The sequence below is a fragment of the Sphaerodactylus townsendi genome, linkage group LG02, assembly GCF_021028975.2.
Source record: "Sphaerodactylus townsendi isolate TG3544 linkage group LG02, MPM_Stown_v2.3, whole genome shotgun sequence".
Lineage (NCBI taxonomy): Eukaryota > Metazoa > Chordata > Lepidosauria > Squamata > Sphaerodactylidae > Sphaerodactylus > Sphaerodactylus townsendi.
This window is the reverse complement of record NC_059426.1, coordinates 176181349-176200126: the sequence shown is the minus strand read 5'-3', so window position 1 is coordinate 176200126 and position 18778 is coordinate 176181349. Positions and strand designations below refer to the sequence as shown.

The 18778-nt window shown below is 49.4% G+C and overlaps 2 protein-coding genes across 3 annotated transcripts in view; one reads left to right on the top strand and one right to left on the bottom strand.

Moving 5' to 3' along the window:
* Window positions 1-18778, bottom strand: part of LOC125426419 (zinc finger protein 551-like) — a 146624-nt gene that overhangs the window by 102015 nt on the left and 25831 nt on the right. The gene's annotated exons all lie outside the window — the stretch shown is intronic.
* Window positions 7850-18778, top strand: part of LOC125427067 (zinc finger protein 75D-like) — a 33242-nt gene continuing 22313 nt past the window's right edge. For both annotated transcript variants that reach the window (XM_048486068.1, XM_048486067.1), the window contains exons 1-5: window positions 7850-7927; window positions 11239-11722; window positions 16539-16653; window positions 17103-17221; window positions 17376-17502. In XM_048486068.1, the coding sequence (XP_048342025.1) occupies window positions 11309-11722; window positions 16539-16653; window positions 17103-17221; window positions 17376-17502 (775 nt within the window). In that variant the 5' untranslated portion in view covers window positions 7850-7927; window positions 11239-11308. The remainder of the gene's footprint in view (window positions 7928-11238; window positions 11723-16538; window positions 16654-17102; window positions 17222-17375; window positions 17503-18778) is intronic.

The window sequence follows — 18778 nt, the reverse complement described above, 5'->3', positions numbered from 1 at the left end:
AATGAACCACAGCTCTCACAGGTGGCGTGTACCCAATCATGCACTTCCAGAAGGCTAAAAGGCAGACAGGCAGAAAGAAAGACTTTGGGTAGGGTGGAATAGAAAGGGAAAACACAGAGAGGGAAAGAATGAGAAGGCAGGCTCCGCAGGAAGAGGTGAGCAACAGCTGCGCACCCCTGCAAAATGCCCTTCCTGTTTCTGGTTGGGGGAGTCCTCAGCCCCTCCCCTCTGACTGAAGCCACCTCACCTGGAAAAGGGAGGAAGAAGAAGAAGAATTTGGATTTATATCCCCCCTTTCTCTCCTGCAGGAGACTCAAAGGGGCTTACAATCTCCTTGCCCTTCCCCCCTCACAACAAACACCCTGTGAGGTGGGTGGGGCTGAGAGAGCTCCGAGAAGCTGTGACTAGCCCAAGGTCACCCAGCTGGCGTGTGTGGGAGTGCACAGGCTAATCTGAATTCCCCAGATAAGCCTCCACAGCTCAGGTGGCAGAGCTGGGAATCAAACCCGGTTCCTCTAGATTAGATACACGAGCTCTTAACCTATGCCACTGCTGCTCCCGTGGAACCCATGACTGGTTTCCTCCAATGAAAGAAGCCATGGAGGGGGACAACCCGCTTCCTCCCTGGCTAAGCAGTTGGAGAGTGTGGGATAACACAGGGTTGGACTAGGATCTGGGAGACCTAGGTTCGAATCCCCACTTTGCAGTAGAAATCTACTGGGTGAATTTAGGCCAATTTCAGGGTTGATGTTTCAAGATTAAAATGGAGAAGTGGGGTAATATGTTATAAGCTGCTTTGGGTCTCCACTGGGCAGAAAAGTGGGATATAAATTATATAAATCACATGTTCTTGAACTATATGAATAGTCCTCATAGCACTCCTGCTTAGAAAGATAATAATCTTAGAAGACTGGTTCTGGTTGGTTTTCCGGGCTGTGTGTCTTAGAAGAGTTTACAGCGTGTCGTCGTCAAATGGCTGTAGAGAGCAGCACTGCTTTCAACAGGGAGGGGTGGGGGATTTTGAAAATGCAAACATTTGGTAGAAAATCAGTGTCGGAAAAGAAGGAACTGGTGTTAAGATTCCGCATGTCTCTGAAGCGTGGACGTTATGGGAACCCATTGTGGCTCCTTTTTTGTCCCCACGTAGTTGTGTGTGTTGCATGATTCCAGTGGCAAATTCCTGCCTATAGTGCAGTATGCAGCCACATCTGGATGCAGCCTTAGTGGACAGGAAGAGGCACTCTTGACATGCTTAGGAAAAACTTAACATAACGATGTGTAGCCATTACCCACCCCCTCCCACCCACATAACTGGCCACTGGCTTATTTCAGTTTGACGAATGGATGAGCTATTGGGATAATAAGGGCCACCGGTTCTTTTTCCAGTTCTGGTTCTTGTGTGTGTGTGTCTGACGGGGATGTGTGTGTATTTCACATCCTCTTTTCCAATTTGTCATTAATATATAATTTGATGGATTGCAACGATCAATGAAAGCTTTCAATGGTACTTCCCATTTCAGCTGATCTGTGCTGAAACTCAGACCAGAACGTTCATATTAAACATACCAGCACCAAAGCCTAGTTTAATTTAAAATTAAATGGCCTCCAGACGTAGGGGTGAGGGGAGAGCAGGAGATCTCCAGCTTTTCCCCCCCCCCCCCCCCCAAGAATGTGCCCAGTCCCAGCCAGACTTACCCAAGGCTGCTGCATCAATTGGGTCCTTCTTTGTGTTTGGGTTGGGCAGAGGGTTGGCAGGGAATGGGGATACGAGTACCAGGCCCAGCAAGAAAACAGCTTGTCATGGCTGCTTTTTGTTTGGGGCTGGCCAGATGTCGTGTAGCTTGGGGGATGGTTTACTAAGGGGTGTTGTGTTCTGTGATGCTTTGCTTGCTCTTTCGTAGCTGCTTAATCTGAGAGTCTGGCGCCTTCTCTGACCTTGGAGCAGGGACCAGAGAAAGTAACTTTGTTTTGATGCACGTGGTGCGGGATACACTGCTCTATAATACCATTATTCTGAACTCCTGGAGTTCAGAACTAATTTTCGTTTCAACCTGTACTCAGCAATAAAGAAACCTTTGAACCTCCGAGTGTTCTGGTTCTGGTGGGTTTTCCAGGCTGTGTGGCCGTGGTCTGGTGGATCTTGTTCCTAACGTTTCGCCTGCATCTGTGGCTGGCATCTTCAAAGGTGTATCACAGAGAAAAGTCTGTTTCATGTTTTGTTTTGTTTTGTTTTGTTTTGTTTTGTGAAACAGACTTTTCTCTGTGATACACCTCTGAAGATGCCAGCCACAGATGCAGGCAAAACGTTAGGGACAAGATCCACCAGACCACGGCCACACAGCCCGGAAAACCCACCGGAACCAGTTGAATCTAACCGTGAAAGCCTTCGACAATACTCCCAAGTGTTCTATTGTCTATTCAGGGAGTTATGACACCAGAGATGGTGTCTGGGGCAGGAGGAGGGCGGAAGGCACCAGCTGCCATGCAGGACTCTGTTCCGCCCAGTGGAGACCCAAAGCAGCTCATAACATATTACTTCTCCACTTCTCCATTTTAATCTTGCTCTTTGACTGGCTCAGAAGCAGCAGCGCAGACAGTATTCTCTGAGACAGGGAGAAAGACAGTGAGAAAAAGAGGATATGGGTAGCTACACCTGCAGCAGGTGCAAGTTGGCTTCTTTGTTAGAAGAGGCCAATTTGCTGGTGGTCCCCGGCCCCTCAATGACGCGGCTGGCCTCCACACGGGCCAGGACTTTTGCAGCACTGGCCCCGGCCTGGTGGAACACCCTTCCTCCAGCTATACGGGCCCTGCGGGACCTTGGTGAGTTCCGCAGGGCCTGTAAAACTGTGTTGTTCCACCGGGCCTTTGGAGTGTCTAGCCGCTGATACGGTGCCCCCTCCTTGCTCCTACCCTGGCACTGGTACATCAGAGCCCTCATATTGAGGGGCCTGCCGTCCCCCCCCCTCTTTTGGGGTGGGTTGAAATTGAGGCGGGACGCCTTGTTTAAATGTTAATTATTAACCGCTGGTTTTAAGTATTTTAAGACGTTTTATTGATGGAGCCTATGTATTGTGTACTGGATTCGCTCCTGTTTAATGCTTCATGTTTTATATTATGTTGTTCACCGCCCGGAGCCCTTCGGGGATCGGGCGGTATAGAAATTGAAATAATAAATAAAAATAAATAAAAATACAGCAGCTTGAAACACAAGTAACCATGCTTCAGTACATTAAGAAGAACTTTCCTGGACAGAATGGAGCAGACGGTACTGGGTGGAGAACACACTGGGTACATCTCTGAGGAGGATGACAGTTCTCAAACAGGAGGTGGGCAGTTGGAGAAATGTAACCTATAGAAGCAGAAGGACCACTCTGATCAGACAGGCTCTTTCATGGTGGTAAAACTCCTCAGTGCCTGGCAGCAAGGTGGCTGTGTGAATGCACGGCCAAGAAGTCCTCGCAAGAGCTGGGCAGAGAGAAGAAACTTTTGCTTACTGGCTGTCAGACTGAAAGTGCTACCGCTGCTGCTCGGGTAACAATAAGTGATTTCAGCTCAGCAACGTAAATGAGGTGCAGGAAGCCGATGATCTTCAAAGCAAAAGGATTTATTCGGAGATGGTAGTCACAGCTCGGGCAGGAGAATCGCGCTCTTGCAACCCAGTGCAAGAACTTTTATTCCCAAACTTCAAAGGGGCAAAGGGGCAGGTAAAAGGGGAGGTGAGGGGGCAAGTCCCTCACCAAACACCAATAAGAAAACAACAATACAAAAGCAAGATACAATTACAACTTCTGAATGGGATTACAAAATCCTGCTGTCATACGTCTTCTCGCGGGATCTCGCAATGGTGCTGAAGGGAGAGCAGATAACAGTCCATTCAGGAAATCCAGGTGGGCTTGCTACCGCACCCAGCTATCTTCTTTATCAGATGGCTGTTTCCTTCAGTAATGCCCTGAGGCTCCCGCTCCTCATTTTTACAACAAAGAAAAGTTCAAACTGTCCAATGGTGGTCCCTGCACGTCTCCCAACGGCTGGGGACCTTTGGGTGCTGCCAACAGATTTGATTTGCAAGTCCAAAGGGGGTCTTTTGTCTTTGCTAAGGAGTCAGCTGGGTGTTGGTCTAAGCCAGGGGTAGGGAACCTTTAACACTCAAAGAGCCATTTGGACCCGTTTTCCATGGGAAAAGAAAACACTTGGAGCCGCAAATAATTTTTGACATTTAAAATAAAGATAACACTATATATATAGGTGTTTTTTTTTTACCTTTTACTCTGCTCATTCTGAGAAGCGCATGGATGCACCCGCCTTGCTGCCTGCAGGGCAGGCAAGGATGAAGCCGGCGGCTCGGCCTCGCCGGCTGCCGGGAAAGTGCCCGCCCCGCTCCAACAGGGCGGGCGAGAGGGGAAGCCCGAGGCGCGGCCCAGCCAACTGTGGGTAGTTGGTGCGCCCACCCTGCTGCCTGCAGGGCGGGCAAGGATGGGGCCGGCGGCTCGGCTCATGGAGCCACAGTGCAAGGGCAGAAGAGCCACATGTGGCTCTCGAGCCGCAAGTTCCCTACCCCTGGTCTAAGCTGAATTCCAGAGCCAACTTCCTTGTCCCTTAATATCAGCCTCTACAGGCTATTGCTTTTGCTAACAGACACAAATTTCAAAAATAACATTTCTAAACTTAAACATTAGGGAAACCTTATGGGATAAACACACATACTTATAGGCAAGACTTCCCTAAATTAACAATAACAAAGACCTTAAACTAACTAAAGAGCCTAGTCAAACTAAAATCCTAAACAGTGGGCGCATCATAAATTCAACTCTAAAGGGGCTTTTATTACATCCTAGAGGGGCATAAACAAGAGGGAAACCATACAACATTGGCATGATCGCACGTTCATGACCTTTGCAAGCCTTATGGAGGCTTCTGAGCCACACTAGTCTCTGCGTCGGGGCATGGAGACAGTGTAGTCAGGCAACCTGACTCAGGAAAATATTTTGTTTATTTTCCTGGGCGGTAACAAAAGGAAATATCCTTTCTCTGCCTCTTGGTAACCCCCCCCCCTCCCGTCCCAAACAGTTTAATGAATGAAGAAAACAAAGCAAATGTACAAATATTTTTTCACTATGGGACAGGAATGCCAAAGATAATTAAGTTACACCTCCAGCATTTCTCCCCTATGTTTGCTGTTACTTTCTTGCATGCCACGGTGTGAGCAGTGTCCCGTTCTTTTTATATTCCTTGTACAACATCCATACCCATTTGTTTCTTGAGAGGGTTCTTCATCAAGACCAGTGGCCCCAGTCATGTTCAGGATGTGGCTGCAGGCCTTTGTGAGCAAGGCGGTCCTCTTTGGATAAGGATCCTGCTCTTTAACCTTGAAGCATCCGCAGCCAGACTGCCCTTTCCCCTCTGAGGGGCCTTGGGAGAGGACACCCCCCCCCCCCAGTTCAAGAGACAGTCAGAGCCTCCCACTCCACAAGTCCTCTTCCGCTCGGCTCCTCCACTGAACAGTTAAGAATCCATTTGATAAAGCAGGTAATAATATCCCTGCCACAAACCCTCCAGCTCTACAGCATTGCCAAGTCAGGGAGCATTGCCAAGTCAGGGAGCATTGTCAGGGAGCATTGCCAAGTCAGGGAGCACCTCTGTGAGGGGGGTTGGTTGGGCAGGGACAAAGAAACCAAAGGCTGAGGTGGGAATCCCCAGGCCTCTGAGTATGGCTGCCACAGGCCCCTCAGACTAACAGACAGTGAGAGTCCATGCCTCTAGTAGTCCTTCCCTGGTCTCAACAAGAAAGCAACCCTGTGAGGTTGATCATTCCCAAGGGGAGTCCCCAAAGGAAATGGCTTTGGTAGCTGTAGCCAACTTGGGCCAAAACACTGGATTCCGATTGAAGCCTCCTGAACTCCAGAACACACCTAAGTATAAATTCCAGTGGCTTTTTACAAGGATGTTCAGGAATATACAAAAGGAGGACTCTGCTGCGAGCTTCCCACCCCCTGGGGTCTCCTAAGAATCCCAGTGAGCCTATGCCGGGGAGGGAGGGGGGACAGGAACGCTGGATCCTGCTTGGGGAGAGACTTCCGGGGTGGGGTGGAGAGGCAAGCCAAACAGCATTTCCCAAGGCCAGAGATTAGGCAAAGTGGGGGTCTCTTCCTATCCCCAGATGTTTCCACAAATGTAGCCAGTTTGCAGCAGTTAAAAGCGCCTAATATGGCTACTTGCAGAAGCACTCCTGGGCCAGGAACAGCTTTGTGCATTTTGCTGGACAAAAGTAGCTTTATTGCAAGTAGAAGGCACAAGCTACACAAAACAAGACGGTAACAGGCAGGGGTAGGCAACCTTTACCACCCAAAGAGCCTACCTCATAGGGTTGTTGTGATTAGGAAATTAGGAAAAGAGTTGGTGGGGAGAGAGCCATGTATGTTTTGATGAGAGTGGGAGGTGTTTTGTGAGCTGGTACAAAAATCATTGTTTGGTCATGGTGGGGGAGGGTGGCCGCCCATACGCCGGGCGTGGGGGGGGGGGGCGCCAAAATTAGGTTTTGTCCCCGGGCGCCAGTTTGCCAAGGTACGCCCCTGCCATTTGGACCTGTTTTCCATGGCCCCGAAGATCTACCGAGCCAGAGAGGCGGCTCCTCCGGTTCAGCCCCTCCACTCACCTTTCCTCCCAGCGCTGAGAGGTGGAGGTGCCAGGCAGGGAAACCCTCTCTGCCTGCCCTGTGGGGCAGAGGGGGGATAGCGGCTGCGGCCTGCCCGGTGCCTCTTCCCAGGAGTGTAACGAGGCAAACTGGAGCCCTGAGCAAAGCCTGAGTTGGATGCCCCCCCCCCCCCATGGGTGGCCACACCACCACGACCAATTTTTTTTTGCACCAGGTCATTGGTGCCTGCAGGGGGTGCATTTTTAGACATATCAGCACCAAAAATGTCAGCGTATCATCAGGAGACTGTCCTTATGCTACCCCCCAAGTTTGGTGCAGTTTGGTTCTGGGGGGACAAAGATATGGACCCTCAAAAGGGTAGCCCCCATCTCCTTAGCTCCCATTGGAAAGAATGGGGGGATGGGAGCTACCTCGCTTGAGGGTCCATAACTTGGCACAACTGAATTAAGCTGCACTAAACCTAGAGAGGTATCATCAAGGAGCAGTCTCTTAATGGTTTCCTGAAAGCTTTGAGACTGTGCCTTCAGAAATGTGCCCCTCCCCCAGCCTGCAACCCCCATTGACAGCAATGCAGAACAAAGATTCTTGGGCACATTTCTGGGATGTTCCTGCAGGGGGGCGCATTTTTGGACTATTATCAGCACCAAAATGTCAGGGTATAATCTGGAGACTGTCCTGATGGCACCCCCCCCCCCCCAAGTTTGGTGCAGTTTGGTTCAGGGGGACCAAAGTTATGGACCCTCAAAGGGGGTGTGCCCCCATCCCCCATTCTTTGCTAAGGAGATGGGGGCTACCCTTTTGAGGGTCCATAACTTCATGGACCCATGGCTGTATGGCCGTGTTCCAGTAGCATTTTCTCCTGACATTTCGCCTGCATTTGCTGCTGGCATCTTTCAAGGAGAGATCTGGTGGTAGTAAAGCAAGTGGAGCATACACACCTGTGGAATGTGGAGTAAACTTTGTGGCATAAACTGTGGCTTTACACCCTTGGGGTCTGGTCAATGGGGTCTGGCCCCCTCCAGCCTCTCCTCTGCCCCTCAAGATGGCTCTTCCTCCCCCTAGCAACACAAAGGCCCTTTTGCAAAAGGGGGGAGGGGAGGATGCTTTGGGGGATGCTCCCCTCCCCCGCCCCACTGCCAGCCTCTGACCCATGGAAAGGAAAGCCACGGAGCCCGTCATCCTAGAGAGGCCGCCAAGAAGGGGGGCTGGACGCCATTCCCTTCTTTCCTTCCCGGCTTTTGGATGTGCAGAAACGCCCTTTGTAGCCCCTTCGGAGTGAGTCAAGGGGGGGGGGGGATTTGGGGGGAGGGGAGAAGCTGGGAAACGTGGGGGGGGGGGGGTCCAGGCGGCCCCGATCCAGGAATGGCACTGCAAAGCTGGGGGGGGGGGGTTGGTCCCTAGGGCGCCCCTCTTCCACCTCCTTTGCAGGGGGGAGTTAATGGGGTTCTGGGGGGGGGGGTGAGGGGAAGAAAGGCAGCGGGAAGAGGGGGCTGGATTGGGGAGAGGGGCTGCTTAGGGTCAGACCCCCACAGAGTACCTCTTAGGGAGGGCAAGCTGACAGGAAGCATATCCCCTCCCCCGGAGTGAATAAGCCATTGGGAGACCCCCGCAGTCCTGGCTTTTCTCTGGGGCATTCAGTGCACGTGCAAATGAGGGATCCCAGTCTGCAGAGGACTTCCGGGAGGGCCCCGAGCAGAGAGCAAAGTGCTGGGGGGGGGGGGGGGGGGGGGGGGGCAACAAAGAGGTTAACCATTTGGGACTGAAGACCTCGCTTAGTGTGAGGGACTTGGGGAGGGTGCAGTGTAGGGCCAGGATCTTCTAGGCAAAGCCCAAAGCATAGAGAAAGGAATGGGGGAAGCAATGAATGGGGAGAAGAGCCCCCTTCCCTCCCCCCCCCACTTCACACAACCCTTCTTGATCCACAAAGAGCCACTTTGTTCAAAGCAACCAGGGTCCCCCCCGCCCCCCAGAAAAAAAGCTAGGAAATGAAGCCCTGCAAGAGACATGAACAGAAAAGGGACCTTTTAGCCACTTTTGACTGTTCATGTGTAGCAGTGGACATGATATATAATTGGATAGTAAATCTGGAGTGATCCAATTAAAACAAATATCGAGGATCCATGATTTGGAAGCGCCATGGATCCATGTACTGTGGAAGCACCACAAAGCAGTAGATTCCTGATTTTTGCACGGTGCTCTTGGGTTGTGAACATGGCCTGTGATTTCAGGGTGAATTTAGTGTGACCTATCACAGAAATCACAAGAATCCGTGAGGATCCATGCTTTGGAATTATGTTTTTGTACCATTGCAACACCATGAAGCCATGAATGCCTGGTTTCTGTGGCGCTGCCTGTAGACTCAGACATGATCTACAGTATGAGAATGGCTTTCTTCTGTGGTGTTCTTTTGTTAAAAAATCATATCATTTCATAAGGATCCCTTTAAATTCCTCTTCATCCAACTTTTCCCCAGTCCCCTTTTTGCACCCAACTTCAACCGAGGTACTGCATTTTTATAATCTTTTTGGTCCAATTCCTCTCTGTAGGGCTCCTAAATAGGCTGTCTGTTGGGGGTGGGGGGAGGACATGAAGGTGTGCAGAACAGTTTAGGAACTGGAACAAAAGGATCTCCCCACCCCCACCCCAAACCACCCCATCAGTAGGGCCTGAGGATGCTTCTAGGAGCCATGGAAGATACAAACTTAAGGAGCATTATTTAAGGGGAAGGGAGAAAAGACAAAACATGAAGGGGCACGGAGACACTGGGCACCCCCTGACCCTAGCAGCCCTCCCCCAATCCAGGGCTTCATGAGCTTTTCCAAGCTCTTCCCTGTGGTGTCCGAATCACCTCAGTCAAATTATTTCTCGGGGGGGGGGGGGATCTCCTCCTAAAAAGACCGCTCCCCCCCAAACCACACACAGCAAGGATCCTTTGTGGCAAAGGGGGCAGAGAAGCTTACTGTCCTTCTGTCACCCTTCCACTGGGGCAACTGGGGGTGGGTGGGGATAAAGTTTTGGGGTACTACGTAAAAGGGGGAAAGACAGTTTTCCAGAGTGATTGAAAGGCCTGAAGCTGCCAGTCGCTTACCTCAGAAGGACTCCAGCTTTTAACTCGTTTATTTATTGGTTGTCGTGGGCTTTGACAAATACATTGACAAATGTATTTTCTTTTATGTACACTGAGAGCATATGCACCGGAGACAAATTCCTTGTGTGTCCAATCACACTTGGCCAATACAGATTCTATTCTATTCTATTCTATTCTATTCTATTCTATTCTATTCTATTCTATTCTATTCTATTCTATTCTATTCTTTCCGAGCTGTGTGTCCGTGCACTGGTAGATCTTGTTCCTAACGTTTCGCCTGCATCTGTGCCTGGCATGTTCAGAGGTGTATCGCAGAGAGAAGTGTGTTACACACTGTTTGAGTGGGAGGAGCATCTTTTTGCCAGGCAAGTGAGTTACAGACCCCCAATCAACACAACAGAGAGAAACCCAAGGGCACAGTTTACAGGAGGCCTGGGCTCAGGTCCTAGTAAGGCCCTAGGACAGTGATGGCGAACCTATGGCACGGGTGCCAGAGGTGGCACTCGGAGCCCTCTCTGTGGGCACGCGCACCCAGAGTTTGTCATGTGGGGGTGGAAAATCACCAACCAACACCCCCCCCACACACACACATCTAGGCTGGCCTGGGCCACTGAGCACAAGGTGCGGGCACCACGGTGAACAGGGAGGACTCGGCTGGCGGGCCTGGTGCCTGTGCTCCAGGTGGCTGGTCCCTGAAGGGGGGCAAAGGAGGCAGAGATGCTAGAGAGGCACAGAGCGGTGCGTGCGGGACTTGTTGGAGGCTAGAGCAGGCTGGCCCCTGCTCGAGCGAGTGGGGCGGAGGAAGAGGGAGCCAACCGTTTTTTTCTAAACTAAAACCTCAGCATTCAGGTTAAATTGCCGGGTTGGCACTTTGCGATAAATAAGTGGCGTTTGGATTGCAATTTGGGCACTCGGTCTCAAAAAGGTTCGCCATCGCTGCCCTAGGAAGTATTTTGGCTTACGTTCCCCCTCATCTACCCTCTCCCTTAGGTGGCATTCCCAATATCCAGGTAGGACCAGGAGGTAGCCTGGAATTACAATGGATTAGTTTCCATATAGAAAGTAGCTCCTTTGGGAGGTGGACTTGAAGCCTTTACCCCCTGCCCTCCCCTGGTTCCATGCCAAATTTCCAATAATCTCCCAACCTAAAGTGTGCAATCTTGTCTGTTCAGAAGGGTTCATTGCCACCTTACCCCCTGTTCATCCCAGCAGCCGTTGTATTGTTCCACATACAAACCACACTCCCGACAAAATGCCACTCTGTGCCAGTTTCAGATTTACATGTGCCCTATAGTAGTAGGACTGTGGATTTGGGTGAGCATATCTCTAACATCCAGAGCCCCTAGGACAGGCCCTAAACCTGAAGTAAAGTAACATCTTTAAGGAGCCAGAAATACAAGCCCCAAGAAGCACTTCTGTTTTAATCCACTGTTCATCGGCATCACCTTTCTCTTTTGTGTTGCTTGTGTCTCTCTGCCCCACATCTGCCTGGGAGAAGCCTTTTTTCGTAGCCAACTGAGAAAGGCATCTTCTCAGAGTCAAGGGCTACCGAGTGGAAGAAGAAGGAGATGGAAGAACAGGACCCAGAAGGAGTGGGACGCTGCAAGAGAGCAACGAATAGCCCCTGTCCCATGCAAGCTGGGAGTGGTGTTGCATTCTGGGAGAGAGCTGTGCCGAAGATCCGGAATCAAAAGCCTCTGAACGCGGAAGTACTTTTCCAGCAGTTCCGCTACCACGATGCTGATGGGCCCCGAGAAGTTTGCAGCCAGCTGCATGGACTCTGCAACCGCTGGCTGAAGCCAGAGATGCACTCCAAGAAGCAGATCCTGGACCTGGTGATCCTGGAGCGGTTCCTGACCATCCTGCCCCAAGAAATGCAGCGCTGGGTTAGAGGATGCTGTCCGGAGACCAGTTGCCAAGCGGTGGCCCTGGCAGAGGGCTTCCTCCTGAGTCAAGCCGAGGAGAAGAGGCAGGCAGAGCAGGTGAGGGATTTTCTTTCTGCTTCTCCTAGGGAATTTCTCATCCCTCCAGATAATTCCTCAGGGTTGAAGGAAAACTGTTCTAGGTCTGCTAATAGATAAGAACATAAGAACATAAGAACAAGCCAGCTGGATCAGACCAGAGTCCATCTAGTCCAGCTCTCTGCTACTTGCAGTGGCCCACCAGGTGCCTTTGGGAGCTCACATGCAGGATGGGAAAGCAATGGCCTTCTGCGTCTGTTGCTCCCGAGCACCTGGTCTGTTAAGGCATTTGCAATCTCAGATCAAAGAGGATCAAGATTGGTAGCCATAAATCGACTTCTCCTCCATAAATCTGTCCAAGCCCCTTTTAAAGCTATCCAGGTTAGTGGCCATCACCACCTCCTGTGGCAGCATATTCCAAACACCAATCACACGTTGCGTGAAGAAGTGTTTCCTTTTATTAGTCCTAATTCTTCCCCCCAGCATTTTCAATGAATGCCCCCTGATTCTAGTATTGTGAGAAAGAGAGAAAAATGTCTCTCTGTCAACATTTTCTACCCCATGCATAATTTTAAAGACTTCAATCATATCCCCCCTCAGACGTCTCCTCTCCAAACTAAAGAGTCCCAAACGCTGCAGCCTCTCCTCATAAGGAAGGTGCTCCAGTCCGTCAATCATCCTCGTTGCCCTTCTCTGCACTTTTTCTATCTCTTCGATATCCTTTTTGAGATGTGGCGACCAGAACTGAACACAGGACTCCAAGTGCAGTCGCACCACTGCTTTACATAAGGGCATGACAATCCTTGCAGTTTTATTATCAACTCCTTTCCTAATTATCCCCAGCATAGAGTTTGCCTTTTTCACAGCTGCCATGCATTGAGTTGACATTCTCATGGAACTATCAACTAAGACGCCCAAATCCCTTTCCTGGTCTGTGACTGATAGCACTGACCCCTGTAGCGTGTATGTGAAGTTTGAATTTTTTGCGCCTATGTGCATCACTTTACATTTAGCTACATTGAACTGCATTTGCCATTTCTTAGCCCACTCACCTAATTTATCAAGGTCCGCTTGGAGCTCTTCGCAATCCTTTGCGGTTCTCACCACACTGCATAATTTGGTATCATCTGCAAACTTGGGCACCACGCTACCCACCCCTACTTCCAGGTCATTTATGAATAGGTTAAAGAGCACTGGTCCCAAAACGGATCCTTGGGGGACACCACTCCTTACATCTCTCCATTGTGAGAATTTCCCATTTACACCCACTCTTTGCTTCCTGTTTATCAACCAGTTTTTAATCCATAGGAGGACTTCCCCTCTTATTCCTTGATTGCTGAGTTTTCTCAATAGTCTCTGGTGAGGAACTTTGTCAAAAGCCTTTTGGAAATCCAAGTAGACAATGTCCACTGGTTCCCCCTTATCCACATGCCTGTTTACACCCTCAAAGAACTCTAGTAAGTTTGTAAGACAGGATTTGCCTCTGCAAAAGCCATGCTGACTCTTTCTCAGCAGGTCTTGCTTTTCTACATGTTTTATAATTTTGTCTTTAATGATAGATTCTACTAATTTGCCAGGAACAGATGTCAAACTGACTGGCCTGTAATTTCCCGGGTCCCCCCTCGATCTTTTCTTAAAGATTGGTGTGACATTGGCCATCTTCCAGTCTTCAGGGATGGAGCCTGATTTCAGGAATAAGTTGCATATTAATGTGAGAACATCAGCAATTTCATGCTTGAGCTCTTTAAGAACTCTTGGGTGAATGTAATCTGGGCCAGGGGATTTGGTAGCATTTAGTTTATCAATGGCTGTCAGAACTTCTTCCTTGTCTACCACTATCTTTGCTAGTACCTCAGATTCGCCTCCTAAGAAGCTTGGTTCAGGTGTAGGAATTTTCCTCTCCTCCTCTTGGGTGAAGACAGATGCGAAGAATTCATTCAGCTTCTCTGCAATCTCCCTGTCATCTTTTAGCACACCCTTTGTTCCTTTGTCATCTAACAGGCCTCCTAAGAAGCTTGGTTCAGGTGTAGGAATTTTCCTCTCCTCCTCTTGGGTGAAGACAGATGCAAAGAATTCATTCAGCTTATCTGCAATCTCCCTGTCATCTTTTAGCACACCCTTTGTTTCTTTGTCATCTAACAGGCCTACCGCTTCCCTTGCTGGCTTCCTGCTTTTGATGTACTTGAAGAACTGTTTGTTGCTGGTCTTGATGTTCGCAGCCATGCGTTCCTCATAATCCTTTTTTGCCTCCCTTACAGCTAACTTGCTTCTCTTTTGCCACCATTTGTGTTCCCTCTCATATTCTTCATCAGTCAAACTGGACTTCCATTTTCTAAAAGACATTTTCTTTTTTCTGATAATTTTCTCAACCTCTCTTGTTAACCATGGTGGCTTTCTTTTGGTCTGGCTGCTGCCTTTCCTAACCTGTGGAACACATTCCAGCTGAGCTTTTATTACTGTGTTTTTAAATAACCTCCAAGCATCCTGGACAGTTTTGACTCTCTTGATTTTCCCTTTCAGCTTCCTGCGCACTATTCCCCTCATTTTTGAGAAATTTCCCTTTCTGAAGGTGAATGTAACTACATTAGTAGTTGTCACTTGTTCGCATGCAGAGATACTGAATCTGACAGCATTGTGGTCACTGTTCCCTATCGGCTCAACAACACTACTTCCCGCACCAGGTCCTGGGTCCCACATAGAATTAGATCTAGGATCACATCTCCCCTGGTTGGTTCCACAACCATCTGCTCTAAGCCACAGTCATTTAGCATATCCAGGAATGCTCTCTCCTTACTATGACCTGAACATGCATTTTTCCAGTTTATATGGGGATAGTTAAAATCACCCATTACCACTACATTTTTGTTTTTGTTGGCCTCTCTAATTTCTTTTTCCATCTCAGAATCCTCTTGTGCTCCTTGGTCAGGGGGACGATAATATATTCCTAATATTAAACTGTCCTTCACACCTGGTATTGATATCCACAGTGATTCTGTAGGGGAACCAGCTCTCCCTGCATTGTCTATTTTATGTGACACTTTGCTCTCTTTGATGTAAAGGGCAACTCCACCCCCAATGCGCCCTGTCCTATCCTTCCTATAGAGCCTGTAGCCTGGTATAACAGCATCCCACTGGTTCTCCTCATTCCACCATGTCTCTGTAATGCCCACTATATCAAAGTCCTCCTTCAAAACTCTGTACTCCAGCTCCCCCATTTTAAGTCAAAGGCTTCTACTATTAGCATAGAGACACCTGTATACCCTATCTCTGTCCTTAACCTGGGATTTATGTGCTTTACCCTCAAGTCTTTTGTAGGCATTATCCCTTGTTGCATGCACATTGCTATGTTCCTTGCTTGTATGTGGTTGATTTAGAAAAACCTCCCTCTATGTCTGCATCCCCATAGATACTGTATTTCGAACCGAAGTCACCTCTGCTCCTGTCGGCTTTCCCCCAAGGATCAGTTTAAAAGCTGTTCTGCCACCTTTTTAATGTTAAGCGCCAGCAGCCTGGTTCCGCTTTGGTTAAGATGAAGCCCGTCCCTTTTGTACAGGCCTGTCTTGTCCCAAAAAGTTCCCCAGTTCCTGACAAAGCCGAAACCCTCTGCCTTACACCACCTTCTCATCCACACATTGAGACCCTGTATCTCCGCTTGCCTAGCTTGCCCTGCGCGTGGAACGGGTAGCATTTCTGAGAATGCCACCTTGGGGGTCCTGGACTTCAACCTGTTACCTAGCAGCCTAAATTTAGCTTCCAGAACCTCCCGGCTACATTTCCCAATGTCGTTGGTGCCAATGTGGACCACAACTGCTGACTCCACCCCAGCACTGTCTAAAAGCCTATCTAGACGAAGCGTGACATCTGCAAACTTCGCACCAGGCAGGCAAGTCACCATGCAGTCATCATGCCTCTCACAAACCTAACTCTCTATGTTTCTAATGATCGAATCACCCAGTACGAGGAGCCCCCACCTCCCCGAGGGGTATCCTCAGTGTGAGAGGATATCTGATCACCAGCTAAGGAAGGGGTCCCATCTAAGGGAGCATCTTCCCCCACCTCAGACTGGCACCCTCCGTCCCCAAGACCTTCATTCTCCATGACATCTGAAGGGATGTCACCTTGGGAGTGGGATCCGGCTGTTAGGTCCCTGAAAGCCTCGTCTGTCACCCTCTCTGCCTCTTTCAGTTTCTGCAGGTCTGCCACCTTGGCTTCAAGAGAACGCACACGTTCCTTGAGTGCCAGGAGCTCACTGCAGCGAGGGCACACCCATGACTTCTGTCCTACTGGCAGATAGTCATACATGTGACACTCAGTGCAAAACACTGGAAAGCCCCCTTCCCCCTGCTGGCTTCCTGCCTTCATATCTGATTTTGTTTAGATATTTAAATATTAAACTTTTAGTCAGTGCCCCCTGGAGCTATCTGTACCTACTATCCTTCAAGAAATGTTCTTATTAATTTAAAAAAACCCAAAACAAACGAAAAATGAAATTGCTTCTCTTTGCTGGTTCCAGAGACTGGCTTCTCCTCTCTGCTGGTTCCAGAGACGGAACTAAAGACTGACTCACCTCAGGAGCCCCACCTCTGAGCAGCCCAGGACAAAGAGGAACCTCTGTTAACCCCTGTTAAGCCCCACCCCCCAGCAGCTTCAGCAGCCTCAGCTCTCAGGAGCTCTGCTCTTCCTGGCCCAGTCTTCTTCTCCACTGCTTCTCCTCTCTGCTGGTTCCAGAGACTGAACTAAAGACTCTAGATAGGTGCAGAGTCTGGGAGTGGGGCAGGATGCGTTCCTCAGTGTCTTCCATTCCGTCTCTTACCTGTCTCCCTCGCTGTTCCTTCAGAGGTGGGGTCCATCCGTGAAGATGGAAACGAAGTTCTCTGAGAGGGAAAGAGCTCCGCTGGAGGAAGGGCAGCCTGCCCATGACCAGGAACGTGCCCAAAATGCCCTCTCACGCGGTAAGGACTCCTTGTTCCAGGACGGGATTGGATCGCCCAGTGAATTTGATGGGCAGAGAGTTCTGGTCAGGGAAAAAGTGAAATGCTTCATCACACAACTCGTGACGCTCATTCTTCGGTAGTTGTGATGCCCATAAAAGGGGATTAGACAAATTCAAGGAAGCAGTTCCACAAATGGGTTACAATATTCACATCCCTCCTTTTTAAATGAGAGGGACTCAAGGTGGCTCAGAAGACAAAGCAGAAAAGTTTCACCGAAGCTCTTCAGTCTTGTGAATAAGCAGAGCCTCTCTCACAACTTACCAGAAAGTTTTACAGATCTTTTTGACTGTACATAGGGCAAGGTTTCACAGCCCAGAGAACAAGGGTGCATGAAAAATGATTCATGCAGCAAGCACAATAGGAAGTGGAAGCGAATACTTTTTCTCCCATTTTTCCCTCCCTCACAGGCAGGGAAGAGAGAGTGTTGATCCCTTCTCTTTGTGGAGGTGTAAAAACAGCAGCTGCGCCTCCAGCCCAGGTAGGAGAGATGAGCAGAGGACAGCCTGGTTCCCCCTCCCTTTCCCAGGCAAGCTTTTCTCCTGCCGTTGGTGCTGAGGGGCAAGAGACTGTAAAAGCCACTCCTGATACATAATCTGAGCTCTCCATAATGCAGCCTCCCAGAGTCCCCCCTGTCTTTGCCTGATATGACCTCTGACCAGGGAATCTGCTTTTTCTTCCAGTCTCTGGTTTCCTTTGGGGAGGTGGCCGTGTATTTCAGTGAGGCAGAATGGGCATTACTGGATCCAGACCAAAGAACTCTCTACGAGGGCGTCATGCTGGAGAACTACGAGAGTGTGGCCTCTCTGGGTAAGGAACTTTCATAGGGACACATTTCTATTTTTGGGATGAGGCATGAATCAAAATCTTGAACAGCAATACGTTGTGTTGAGGCCTATTCCATTACTTGCTCCCTTTTGGAGTCCTCGAGGTGGCGAGATGGCAGCGAAAGCGATATTCAGCATGGCCAAGTAGAGCGACCAAAATCACCTGCTTTTCCCAGGGCAACAGAGGGCAGTGTTGTCTCCATCACCCAAGCCAGAAAGTGTGTCCTGGCCAGAGGCTGATGGGGAACTCCAAGGCCCTCAGGAAGACTCCAAAAGGAGCCACATCCCAATTTCTCAGTGAACAACCATAAGAAAACACTTATCCTCCATATGGGAGTAGGGTACTGCCCTCTGACTGTGGTCTGAGAGTGGAGAAAAGGGTCTAATTCCTGCCTTCTTCATGTGAGCTGGGTGGGCTTGGCCCAGCCCCAGTTCTCTCAGAACTCTCTCAGCCCCACCTACTTCACAACCTTCCTGTTGTGGGGGTGGGGGGTTAGGCGAAAGAATATGATTTGACTCTATGCTAAGAATATGACTCTATGCTAATAGTAGAAGCATTCGACCTAAAATGGGGGAGCTGGAGTACAGAATTTTGAAGGAGGATATTGATATAGTGGGCATCACAGAGACATGGTGGAATGAGGAGAACCAGTGGGATGCTGTTATCCCAGGTTACAGGCTCTACAGGAAGGATAGGACAGGGTGTATTGGGGGTGGGGTGGCCCTCTACATCAAAGAGAGCATAGTGTCACATAAAATAGACAATGCAGGGGGATCTGATTCCCCTACAGAAGCACTGTGGATATCAATACCAGGGGTGAAGCATAGTTTAACATTAGGAATATATTGTCATCCCCCTGACCAAAGAGCACAAGAGGATTCTGAGATGGAAAAAGAAATTAGAGAGGCCAACAAAAACAAAAATGTAGTGGTAATGGGTGATTTTAACTATCCCCACATAAACTGGAAAAATGCATGTTCAGGTCATAGTAAGGAGAGAACATTCCTGGATATGCTAAATGACTGTGGCTTAGAGCAGATGGTTGTGGAACCAACCAGGGGAGAGGTGATCCTAGATCTAATTCTATGTGGGACCCAGGACCTGGTGCGGGAAGTAGTGTTGTTGAGCCGATAGGGAACAGCGACCACAATGCTGTCAGATTCAGTATCTCTGCATGCGAACAAGTGACAACTACTAATGTAGTTACATTCGCCTTCAGAAAGGGAAATTTCTCAAAGATGAGGGGGATAGTGCGCAG